At 40.6% G+C, this 13,144-nt stretch overlaps 1 protein-coding gene across 2 annotated transcripts in view; it reads right to left on the bottom strand.

Annotated features, from left to right (window-relative positions):
* MYH11 (myosin heavy chain 11) overlaps positions 1 to 13,144 on the bottom strand; it is a 132,549-nt gene that overhangs the window by 101,390 nt on the left and 18,015 nt on the right. For both annotated transcript variants that reach the window (XM_073542911.1, XM_073542912.1), the window contains exon 3: positions 9,637 to 9,793. In XM_073542911.1, coding sequence (XP_073399012.1) covers positions 9,637 to 9,793 — 157 coding nt within the window. The remainder of the gene's footprint in view (positions 1 to 9,636; positions 9,794 to 13,144) is intronic.

Genomic DNA, 13,144 nt, shown 5'->3' with positions numbered 1-13,144 from the left:
CCTACAGATTTCATCACAGAGTAAATAATCTATTTTTATTCATTAGCGTCTAAGTTTTGGAAATGTATGAATTTTTGTAATATAATCCATTAGTTTATTTTGTTGCCTTCTCTCCCAAACACTTTCCTACATTATTGTTTCGACTGGTCAGATCAAGAACCTTTAGAAGCTACTTTCTGATCCAAATGCTATATTCGAGCAATCTGTGTATGAGACTTTCTATGTACAAGACTTTCTGCTCTTAACCCCATTAAACACACAAGGGAATTCCTGGCCATAGACAATATAATAATATAGTGAAGGAATCTTGCTGAGCAGCAGTTAAAAGCAGCTTTTAAAGAAGCATGAACTGGGCATTAAAACAGCTGTACAATATAGTGTTCACAGAGGAGGAGGAAAAATAAGGTAATAAATAATATTAAATAATAATAATTTTACAATTCCTGAAGGATAACTAAATAAAAATAAAAGTTTACTAAGTGATAAAATTATGACTGCATACCTGTATTCAATTTCTGAATACCGTTCATATATTTAATTAATGTAATTGTCTAGCACAACAATATCATGTTCGCATATGAAATGTTAATTCAATTGTATCTTGTAATATTATTTTTTAAATGTCTCCCGATGTTCCAGTTTTAGCATCCCTGACGTCATAACCATTTCCGTTTTGGTCTCGGTGCAGAGTGTCTCATATAATGAATGAGGCTGGCTGGTGGATCTATTTTTAATAGCTAGGTCAGCCCCCTTCTTGGTGTATGCATCAGCTGTGACTAGAAAGAAGGTATAACTTAGCTGAAACGAACCAGCCCCATTCAACATGTACGACACTGGTGGGGAAAGAAGTGTCAAGATGCGCGTGGAAGTGAAGCTGGTGGAACAGCGAAAGGGGCCGCTGAAACATTATTGGACATATAAGTGCCAGCATATAACATTCCATACAAAATGGAACATAATTTTGTGCTCTCGGACGGATCTTAAGAATACATTTTGCGGTAATCCATGACTATAAAAATGCCCTATGGGGTAGTGAAATTACTTGCGGCTTCAAAGCAGAGACAGGATGTTTTTCAGGCCCCTTTAGAGCCTGTAAAATCCTGTAAACAGCAGATATAATCCACTGATGGACTCACAAGATAATTGTAGAACTGTAGATCATCGACCCAATGCAATATTGTTGTTAAATATGGATTGGGGGGAATTGATATTCATGCAGTTTTCGACATTTTCTATACAAAACAAATCTTCAGAATAGGTCCTTTTCATACTGTGGAAATCAATCAAACTCATTCCTGCTCTGAATTATTCCCATCTTGGTCATCGTAACTCATTACAAATCAGTTTTCCTTTCTCCGAGCTCTCCCTTCTCCAAATGTTTGTGAATGTTGATGCGAGGCTTAGCTATCCAACCCCTGTGCCGATGCATGTGCCCGTCACAGAGTTGCATCTCCTTCTTCATCTCTGCCTACCACTTTCCACCCTACCTAAGCTACATTGACGGACACAGACCGATAAGATCCCTGTGCAAGATCAATGTATGGGCCCTTAGTAGTCCAATTGCTCATCATAATGCACAGTTCCACCTGATTTTGAGGTAGAAATGAATCCCTTTATCTATTGGGCCTCTGTGTAGTTGCACAGATTGCCCCATTAATATGTCACACCCTGCTGAGCTCTACATTCTGGCAACAATTTAAGACTAAGAACCTTCCGAAACCAAACTTTCCGCCTATATCACCAAAGCTTCTGTGCTGTGCCAGTACAATATGCTTGTAAAGAAGAAAAATACTGTTTAGCTCTTTAGGCAGAAAAAAATATCACCATATTGTGCAGCTTATGGCTCATTGCCAAAGCTCCTGACTGTCATACAAGAGGTTGTGAGTTTGAATTCTGGGACAGACCACATTAATAAGAAAAATAATCTGCTTAATTCATTATAGATAAAAGCACAGAGAGAATAGGCATTTATTATAAAATTGACAAATAAGAACAAAATCGGTTATGTCTATGGCCAACAATAGCGCTCCTTTGCTCGCTATTAATTCTTTTCCAAATAATTTTATTGAAGGATTTTCAACAATAATAGGGAGGGAGAATAAGGAAGGGGAGGGGAGGGGATGGAGAGAGGGTTGAAAAGGGAAGGACCAAGTGATCCTGACTCGCTATTAATTCTAAAGTTGGCCATTGCTGTCAGCTAAACACACACATGAGCGCTTTTTCGAGCATTCATGTCTTTTTAACAGGGAGAAATGAGAAAGTCTATCAGACTCCTTTGGCAGCTCCCCCTGAAAACAAGAGGTTGAGGCATCAATATTCCAACTGCCTAATCCTTTTCTTCATTGACATCATCTGTCAGGAGAGAGTCAGTAAGCCACCGTATACAACGGGTTGGCCAGTCCCCACCAAAACTGATGGGTATGGCTAACCATTATCCAATGTGTAAAGGGCATGAAAGGGGTTATCCACTACTCGGACATACCCTTCCCAGTTACTACATTCCCCCTTGTAAAGTAAAAACAGTTTGTACTCACCGCCGATGCTGGTGACGTTCCTACGATATCAGTGCTGTGTCTCCCGGGGCTCGCATGACATTATGACATGTGAGCTCTGTGGCTCCTAATGGGTCACTTCACTCCTACTTCCATTTAAAGATTGTCTATTCCCATGCACCAGTCCATGATCCATGCAGTTTTGTGCAAGTCCCCTCAATATTGCCAGATCATCAAAAATCAAAGAGGTCCAAGACATCGGATGTTCTCCTCCAAGGAATCTCTTTATCGGTTACTGTATACAGATGGTAAGTATATGCAACGTTTCGGCCACATGGGGCCGTTTTCAAGCCAAATATAGCAAGAGGTGTTATTAAGACTCTCACTTCCTTCAGACACAACTGATATTTGGAAGTCCTGACTTCTTCCAGATGTCACTTTTGTCTGAATTACATGAGAGTGCAACGGCCCGTTGGATGCAGGAGCCACGTGACATGGAAACGTTATACACGCCCCAGGACGCCAGGTTCAAGCATCACTGGAACAGCAACTGGCACCGGAGGTGCATATAGGCTGTTTTTATTGTACCTGGGGAAATATAGTAATTGAGAAGGACTTGTCCAAGTAGTAGGCAATTTCTTTAAGGGCATCAAAACGTATCGTAATCTGATTTCCTGACATGGCGTGCTCTTCCTGCAGAAGTTATCAGATTTGGCAGAAACTTGTGTACAATAATTCAGACCTTTCATTAGATTTTGAGGAACTTGTATACATATTTCAGGCCTATTGAAACAACAGCAATTCAGAGAGAAGCTTTACTACGGTGCGGTGGTGCAGATGTTTCTAATTGTATATAGATGGCTCACGTAATTCCAGCTCTTAGATAAAGAACCATTGCATTGTTGCCAGCTGTGGCTGCCTGAGGACATTACCAGATTTGGAAGAAATTTACTCTCTGGGTCTTTTTTCTTTTCTTCTTGATTTGTCAGATGCAGAGTAACTGATCAGGATGCTTGAGGATGGAGACACTTCAATAATAGGGCTCTTGCAGATGACTGTATTTTTGGTCTGAGTGCGATCTGACAAAACATTTGCTTGCACTCGGGCTAATGTTATTCTACGTGCACATTTCCCCTTGTACGCAGCCTGTCCAAGGAAAAATTTGCACGGTTGCATCCATAAATCGAATCGCACTTGACCATGCAAGTTAAAGGGTCCATCAGCAAAATTGGACCACACTCGGATGACAGCCAAGTGCAGTCTGATTTTGAAGGACTCACAGAACGGAGAAGATGGAGACATTTTTTTCCATCTTTACACATGATAGAAGACCAGATCCCACTCTGATCTAACGCTAATCAGAGTGTGGTTAGCATAATCTGCTCGAATCTCTCGGATGAGAACAAATACGGTCGTGTGACCCTAGCCTTTAGTCACTTTAGCCTAATAAAAGGGGGCACCATATTACATCCCATTGACAGAACAGTTTACAGATAGAACTATTACACCTTTTTACCTATTAATTTCAATTATAAAAAAAAACGCACATGCACTCTATACATGGAGTAAGACTCCCACGGTTTTGTCCAGAAACAGTTCAAGGGACCTCACGAGGTATATTTCCTCAACTAGAACTTCTGCAAAACTTCTTGTAAATTTTATGGACCTCAATCTGCATGTGAATAAGGCCTACCTTTCTGAAGATGTTCAGCAGGATTGGTGAAAGTCATAAAGTCGCTTACTGGATATATGTAAAAATATTAGGTAGTCGATTCAAGAGCTTTATACTTTCTTTTGGTCAAAGATCTCCTTTGTGATCTCTAATCTATTTATATAATCGCCTTGTAATGTTTTCATTTACTGTTCTGTCCAGATGTCACCGTATCTCAGAATTCCAAGTGGAGGAAGTTCACCGACTGCCATATTGGGACACCCAAGGGATGGGTGTCTCAATATGGAAACTGCTGCAGGTACCAACCTATTGTGCGGTACCACCAGCGGAACACCATCGCGCCACACACACACACACTCACACTCTCACATTCACTCTCTCACACTTACACACTCACACTCTTATACTCACACACTCACACACTCACACTTACACACACACTCACACTCATTCTCACACTCACACACCCACACTCGCACACTCACACAGCCTCTTGGGCGGTATCACCAGCGGAACACCGTCGCACTGCGCCTGCGCGAATTCCACACAGGCGCAGTGAATCATTCAACTAATCCCGGCGGCAGATGCATGATGACCTACAGGCAGAGGAAGCCGGTCACATTAAAGGGGTTTTCCCACGAACGAAAGTTAATTTTAAAAATTGTCTGTGTCTGACCGTGTACGGAGCATACCACTCCTGGGCAGGGGAGGAAGCAAAAGACAATACTGACATTACAGCAGGGGATCACAGAGGATTCATTTTGTGAGGTAAAATAATTCACTGACTGTTTTTAAACAATATTTTACCTCACAAAATGTATCCTCTGTGATCCCCTGCTGTAATGTCAGTATTGTCTTTTGCTTCCTCCCCTGCCCAGGAGCTGTGGTATGCTCTGTACACGGTCAGACACAGACAATTTTTAAAATGAACTTTCATTCATGGGAAAACCCCTTTAAATAGAAATTCCTCCTGACATGCTGTGCACTGACTGTTTAGTTATGGGGAACACAGGTCAAACAAGAGATGACATGAGAGGAGAAGACAGCAGATGGGGGAGAGAGAAAGCGCTCAGGGGTGAGACAGACAGAGCACAGGAGTGAGACAGCTCAAACGGGACAACACATGAGGGGAGAACACAGCACAGGAAGGAGAGAGACAGCAGACAAGGGGGGATAGCACATGGGGTAGTCAGGTCAAAGAAGAGAGCACAGACGGGAGAAGTCAGCACATGGGGAAAGAGAGAGCGGATAGGTGGGTGAGCACATGGGGGAGAGATTCTCAACGCTGCAAAGCCTGCCCCCATCGTGACATTACCGCCCTCCCGATGCAATAGCATCGGGCCTCCTTCTAGTATTCCTATATTTGCCAGTGGAGGAACATATGAAATGTGCTGTATATAATGGATGACTGTGTTTCCATACTATCCGCTTAAACAGAGAGTTCCTTCTGTCCTTGTCTATCTTATCTCTGTGTCACACAAGAACAAAACTGTAAAAGTGGTTTGTTAACAGGAAAACTCAATTGATCCTTCAGTTTCTCAGCAAACAGACAGCACTTATAGTAGGGATAATAATAGACAACGGCCCAAGCGAAATCCAGTCAATAAAAAACTATAGCTACTGTATATCAAGCTTCTCAGCTACAAGAAAACAAATGAACCACACCTAGTTTTTATGACTATTATACTAGCTTTTACACTGGCGTTTACAATTGAAACATAATAACAATAATAATAATAATAATAATTATTATTAATCTTAGTAATAATAATTATTATGTTTCAGTTGTTCAATTATTATTATTTATTATTATTAGTATTCCTTTGTTTCAATTGCTTTATTATTATTAATAATGCAATAATAATAACAATTATTGTTATTGTTAGTATTATTACTATTAGAATCATTATGAATCCACAATGAATCCACATAATTCTAAAAATTACGTTAGGTGAATGGGAACAGTGATGGCACGCTATCCTTTTCTAACCAAGCCTGCCTCTCTATAATAAATTATTAGAATTATTAGACTGATCTAAATATAAGTACGGTAATTCTAACAAATGGAAATGTGCTCTATATAGCCTAACAGACTGACTTAAGGCACCACTCCAGCATTTTTTTAATTTCAGGGCTACTAATCTAAGTTCCCTGTCCATAATACTACACTTACCACCTGCTGTTTTCAGCTCTTCCCGGCACCCTTCCTGTCCCGCGTCGCCATCTTGTAACCGCAACCTCTGACTGGCCGAAAGTCAGAAGTAACGGTCACAAACTCGTCTCCGAGAGCAAGAAGAAGGATGTCATGGAATTGTATTGAAAACACTGTAGAAATCCGGAAGGTCACAAACTGCTGGAGACCGACCAAAGCGGCGCCAATAACAGCCGAAGACAGCGGATGGTAAGTATAAGTCTAAGTGTAGGGGCCTTACATTAGTAGCACCACTCCAGAGCTGCATTAAATTAAAAAAAACACAGCAGTGGTGCTTTAAAGTTAAACTTTCTATTTTCTAAATCATTTTTTTACAACTTTTTTACAACTTTGAAAGTTATGAAACTTCATAAATCACTTTTTAGCGAATTTATCCTAATTAATACAAAAAATAAATTGCATGTAAGAGGGTTCCAAACACCTTATTGTTCCCCAGTTTATTTGCCTGTCTTCAGTTGCCAAACGTACTAATTTGGAGTACAGATGATGGCAGTGAGGGGTCCTCCTCTGAGCTTATCAGAGCAATCTCCTGCAGCTGCTTATCCCCAGAGTTATAGAGATGCAGATGTTGAGCTGACCCTGTCTGACCCCAAATTAATATTTCTTTATTTTGTATAATGAGAAATTATTATTATAATTTCTAATATACTCTCTGTATCAGTTTCACTTGGTTTCCAAGATCTCTGCTTACTTTCAGTCAATAGACGCGGATGTAAATCTATCCGGATCCATGTGATGATCTATCCGGATCCATGTGATGTGACACAGCTTTGATAAGAAGCGCTGTATCTGTGAGTATCTAAAGGAAAATGCTAGAACTTTTCATCATAGATAAAAACTGATTCCAACCAGGTTATACGTAAAATAAAATAAATCAGAATAAATTGAGTGGAAGAGCGTAGGAACTGAAATTTTAAAAAAAATGACAACGATTTAGCTCTTGGATGGATGATCAATCAGCCCACAACCATCTGTTACAACTTCACACCCTTGTGCACCCGTAGTACGGCCACAATTTGCCCAGCTCGTGCATTTGAAGACATATATGTCATGGGAACATCATTCAATTCTCATCGTAGACATTTAATTAAATCTCCAAAATTGGTACAAACCACCAAGGCAAATGTATCCTCTATGGTTGGTGTAATCCATGCACTTATTCTATAGGTCAAACCTTCTAGATAATATTCCTTACCCTAAAAAAAATTAATACAGGCCAGAATTGTAACCAAGCTGCTGACAATGTGACTTATCTCATGGGTGTAATGTGACCACGATTTATATGAACATCCCCCCAATAAAGCTAAGAATGCTATCTTCACATCGCAGCTCTGCAAAAATGCTCCCAAGGATTTATTATGTCTGTGTAACGTTTGCTCCAACCACCAAAAAAGGCAATAGAGCTGTACAACCACCGCCGGCTTCCTGCTGCTTGTCTTTTTTTATTGAGAAGGACATAGTTTTCTTGATGTCTCTACAGTCCTGTGTGACACCGGGAACAAGTCACAGATCCAGCATGGATGGATACCTTACCATATATATCTAGCGCATGCAACTGCTCATTGCTTCAAGAGGTTGTCCACGACAAAGTAAATTTCTGGCAAGACGTGCAGCTTGACGAATACTAACGATGTGTAATGCAGGATTTGACTCTGCTTGTCATTTCCAGTGGTCTACAAGTATGGAGTCACGTGTCACCGAGAGTCTCTGCTGTATCTCGCAGAGTTCTAGTGAGCAAAGCAGTAGACACATGACCACAAGTATGAAAACTTACGCAATGACCACCGAAACTAGAAAGCAGAGCTGAATCTTAGCGGTGTATACATTGCTGAAAATTTACTCAACGGTGGACAAGATTTTCGACATACCATAAAGACGCATCAGAAGTTCTTTTGTCATATGTTCTGATTGGTACTGGTCTGACATTTCTTTTAAAGCAAAGGCTCATTCTCTCCTTTCTAGTTGACGATGGGCTCATAGTCTATCTTTTGAGGCTATCTTCAGTCTTTGAGAAGAGCAGGTCTCAGCTGAATCCTTTCACCCCTACATTTTAATGATCAGTGTGGGTCTTAGTACTACGATGCTCATTGATCAAAATTTCTAACATGTCTCCATGACATGTCAAAATGTTTGTGTAATTTTATCACCTATACATTGAAATTAGCCAATTACCTAATATAGATGCAGAGAGAGGAAAAAGCTAGACCTTCACTGCTTCTTATCACAAAAACTTCCAAAAATTCAGATATAAGACAAAAAAGTTCAAATATTGGAGTAGGTCACAGAACCCAATCCGACAGTTTTGATGCTGGCCGAACACATGAGATATGTGTTGGCCAAACATTGGTACGGCTGAGCCACAGGCCTGAGCTGTGCGCCCCCTTTGCTGCAAGTAGATACTATAAATGAAAGTATATGGCCTAAAATTGATATGTATGGACATGTTTGAGGACAAAGAGCTAAGTAAAGTTGTCCATCACATTAAAGTCATCCATGCCCACCAACGTCAGGAGGACTTTGTAATAATCTGATGTCAATGATGGACTCCTGACTCTGTCCTGACAGATGGTGTCTTGAATACAAACTCCTATATTTCTTTCTTTGTTCTCCTACTAGAAGTCCACTGCCATACAAGCTGGGCAGTAATTAACTCTCCCCATAGAGAACGCATATAATATTAACTGTGCCAAACATACATGGGTATGGGGAAGTTGGGAGAGATCCAAGATCTAAGGTCAGACATATCATTGGGGCAACTTGTGCAGATGCAAAGGAGCCCAAGAGGTAAAGGGCCCATTGCTACCTCCAAAGTGGGTGAAGTTGTGCATTAAGTGCTCTTGGGTTGCAACGGTCCCATATATTGTTCTTGGACAGGAGCCCTCTTCTGCCTGTGTCTGCCAGTGTCTTAGATGCATGGACATCTTAACATGTCTGACATATGATTACAAGATTACATTTCCCAACCAAAATTTATGCTCAGTTCAGACAGACATTTTTTGCCATTCCAGGGGTTTGGGTATTTGTAATAGTGAGAATTATGTAATCTTTAACACTAAACTTGGCATCAAAATAAACATAATTCTTATGAATGTCATCACAGGCCAATGAGCTCCATTCAAATTTGCTGAAAGTTTGTTTAAAAGGTATCACGGCTTAATTATGAGCAGAAATCATGGCACTACTATAGAAAAAGACAACATAGCATAAACTTTGCCCTCTGGTCCTGACGACATACGATAGTCTGTACCCAGTAGGCTTACCTTGTAACATACTCCTGTAGGCATTGTCTGCTATTGCGTAGATGTGAGGGGGCATTTCATGCCTTTTCTTTCCTTTGTACATGTCAATGATCTTCTCGGAATAAATTGGTAGGGATTTGTAAGGGTTGACCACAACACAAAAGAGACCGGAATATGTCTGAAATACAAAGATGAGGCATATTCATATATTAGGAATGTTACCCCGGAGTCTTCCATACTGCCCCCTTATGTGATTACATAAACCTATACATTTATGAAAACAATGATGGACATATTAGCAGGCTCAGATGAACCCAACTCAAGTCAAAAGTGGTGTCCGACAGTATATAAATTTCATGTCAAATGATTAAGGTCATCATTATAAATCATAGTGACGATTTCATGTATAGGTATATGACATGATGAGTTATGTTATTTGTATGTGAAATATTAATGTATTAGTTATTGCATCGTCTGGCACCTGCAAAAAAATATCTTGACATATGGGTACCGTCGTACCAAGATCCCTTTTGGCATGGCCTTAAAAGGAGAACAAAGTACGTCTTGTTTAAAGCGCTGGTATGTATGGTTTGCTTGGTATTTAGAAACAGAAAGAACATAAATGGGAATATGCTTGTGGCAGAGGAACTGCACGACAATACATGACGCAGATACTTTTTGCTGTTTCCATTATTTTATGTAGCAAGGTTAAGAGCTTCTGAATTCCACCGGTGCTGGGTTGTATTTCTCATTGTGCTATGGATCTCAGCACCAAATCACAATTTTACTCATTCCTGTATTTTTCAGTACAAGAGTATTAAGCTAAAATCTCTAAAATCCTAATTGTGACACGACATTACATCTTCAGGCTCAGACTGCCTACTTACAGAATTGCTACACCTGTCAAATAGCAAAGGGTCAACCTAGACACCGGTGCTCCAAGGTGACTGCATAGACAAAACTATGAATTTAATTGATAACAGTGTAATACTTTAATTTACCTGCGGGAGTGCTGCAGGAAAACTAGAAACATGCTGCCAGATTCCCCAAGAGATTACAGCTTCATCTTTTGGGATAACAACATATGTGACCAACGACTATTAGGAAAATTATCTCATAAAAGTGGATTCAACAAGCAAGAACTCTCAGAAATTAGATAATTTCACATTAAACATGACTATTAGGGTCAATATGATATTTAGTTTGATGGTAGTATTGACACATGTACAGTGACGAGCAAAAGGTAGCAATGTTTTGAACTTTTGACTTTCAGGCTCCATATCTCACCATCCACTTCCGCTTTGAACCTCAGACTACCATCATTTTATATACAATCATCTTGGCTGTCTCCTACTTAAATTTATCTTGCAACTATTTAGCATATGATTAGTTATGCAGATTCTTTTCATGTCACTACATTGTTACTGCTTTGCTCCTAAAGTATTTTGTAAATCCGTCTTGGGCTTTCAGCACTGCCAGTATCCTTCTGGACATGCTCTTGATCAGATACAAACATGTGTTGACCGAAATTTGATCTCAGGTATCTTCTACACCTTCCCAAAGTTGGTGCATACTGGTCGCCTCACCTGGGTATGTGTGCAGCTTGTTCTTCAGGTCTACCCTCAAGTGTTCATTGGGGTTGAGGTTTGGAGACTGTGGGGTCAATCCAGCCCCTCTACTTCATTGTCATTGAATAATTTCTTCACCAATCTTGACGTATGCTTCTGGTTGCTCTCCTGCTGGAACATTATGTCGCCCTTTTCATACCCATAATACTTAAGTATATGAAGTAACTCATCTTGTAGGATACTTACCTATAGCTCAGTATCACCATCAATTCTGGTCAAGTATCCAATGTCTTTGGCTGTGAAACAACCCCATATCATCAGGCTTCATCCATCGAATTTGACATTTCCTTCAATTTCTCAATCCGTTAGCCCCCTTTTTCTTTGTTCCTTTCAGATCCATATGCGCCAATCAGAGTCTAGTCTATTGACTTTCATGTCCAAATCACCAGTTTCATAAATGTCCACTTTTTGTACTTGTTTGCAAACTCGAACTGACGCCTCTGATGACAATATTGAAGTTGAGGCTTCTTCACCTTTTTTGGACCATCATTCTAGACTTGTGTAACGTGCGTCGCACTGTGCTTACATGGATGTCTGTGATTTCACTATTATGAAGCATAGGAGCCACCTCCACTGCCGTGTTTGATGCGCCAGAACTGAGGTACCTTGTGATCAGCCAACTTGTTGACTCCGATATTTTGCCTGGATGTCCACCTTTTGGGTTCTGAATGGATGGACGGACTTAATTTCGTATTCTTTAAACTGTCATGGCGCTCATATGATGCAGCTTGGCAATTTTCGTGGCCAAGAGACTGTTATCGATGAGATGGATGATGCTGTTTCTCTTTTCTTGGGAAATCTTCTTCAATGGTTGCTCTTCGAACTAGTGACCTTTCACTTGGGAATCAACCTAATAACACACTGAGCTATTAGGGATTGTGAGAACAGGTTGTATTTTCTAGTATTCAGGAAGAAAAATATTTTTCCTCCACCACGAGCAAAACAGTAACAATGCAATGACATGACAAGAATCTGCATAACTAATCATATGCTAAATAGTTGCAAATCAAATTTATGTCTGAGATTGCCAAGATGACTGTCAATAAAATGATGGTAGTCTCACGATAAAAGCAGTAGTGGATGGTGAAATATGGAACCTGAAAGTCAAAAGTTCAAAACATTGTTATCCTTTTGCTTTCACTGCACATACATACTTACACATCCTTAGCAGATCTCCAGAATTCTTAACCAGGTGGAATAAAAAACAGGATTAAGGAAGTCAAGGTCCACCCTCTCCAATTTTTGTTCGGCCCATTGTCTGGCAATGGGGAACTAATTACTAGTTGCTGTCGGAGAGAGCTGCCCTGGAATATTTTAGGTCTGTTGTCTTTGAGAGTGGCCTATATCGGCAGACATATCAGTGAAGATGGTATGATGTCAGAGGCTTGCCTGCCACCAAAACAAAATGGAAACAGAAAAGAAGAGGATTGGAACATAGTGGTCAGAGGTTCCCATTGATGTTTGAGGGGAGCTATATGTTATCTGATTCTCACATCAGAACATGTGGGCAGAATTAGGCTGCGCATGGCAAGTTGTAAAGTTCTGGGACAGTGATGCCAGAGGCGAGGCTCATAAACCAGTAGGTACATCTATTTAAGGATGAGGGTCTCAGCATAAAAAGTCTTAGAGGAGTCCAGGGAATCCTTGGCACATAGCATGCAGTTGGAGGAGTAGTAGTGTGGCGCCCCTGAGGGTTCAGTCGTCACAGAGGTACTGCACCTCCTCCTGAGGTGTGGAACCCCATCATCCAGGTAAGGTGGAGACACCTGACCACACTCCAACACTTGTACCCCACACCACAAAGTAGTGTAGCAAAGCACCTTCGGCGGCTCCCTGCTTGGAGTGTAGCATAGCACCCATTGGTGGCTCCCTGTTTGGAACACGAAACGTGCTGGGAGGTG

Source organism: Dendrobates tinctorius, unplaced genomic scaffold (genome assembly GCF_039654945.1).
Source record: "Dendrobates tinctorius isolate UK_male_01 unplaced genomic scaffold, ASM3965494v1 ptg000129l, whole genome shotgun sequence".
NCBI lineage: Eukaryota > Metazoa > Chordata > Amphibia > Anura > Dendrobatidae > Dendrobates > Dendrobates tinctorius.
The sequence above is the reverse complement of the archived record's forward strand: the minus strand, read 5'-3'. Positions and strand labels throughout refer to the sequence as shown.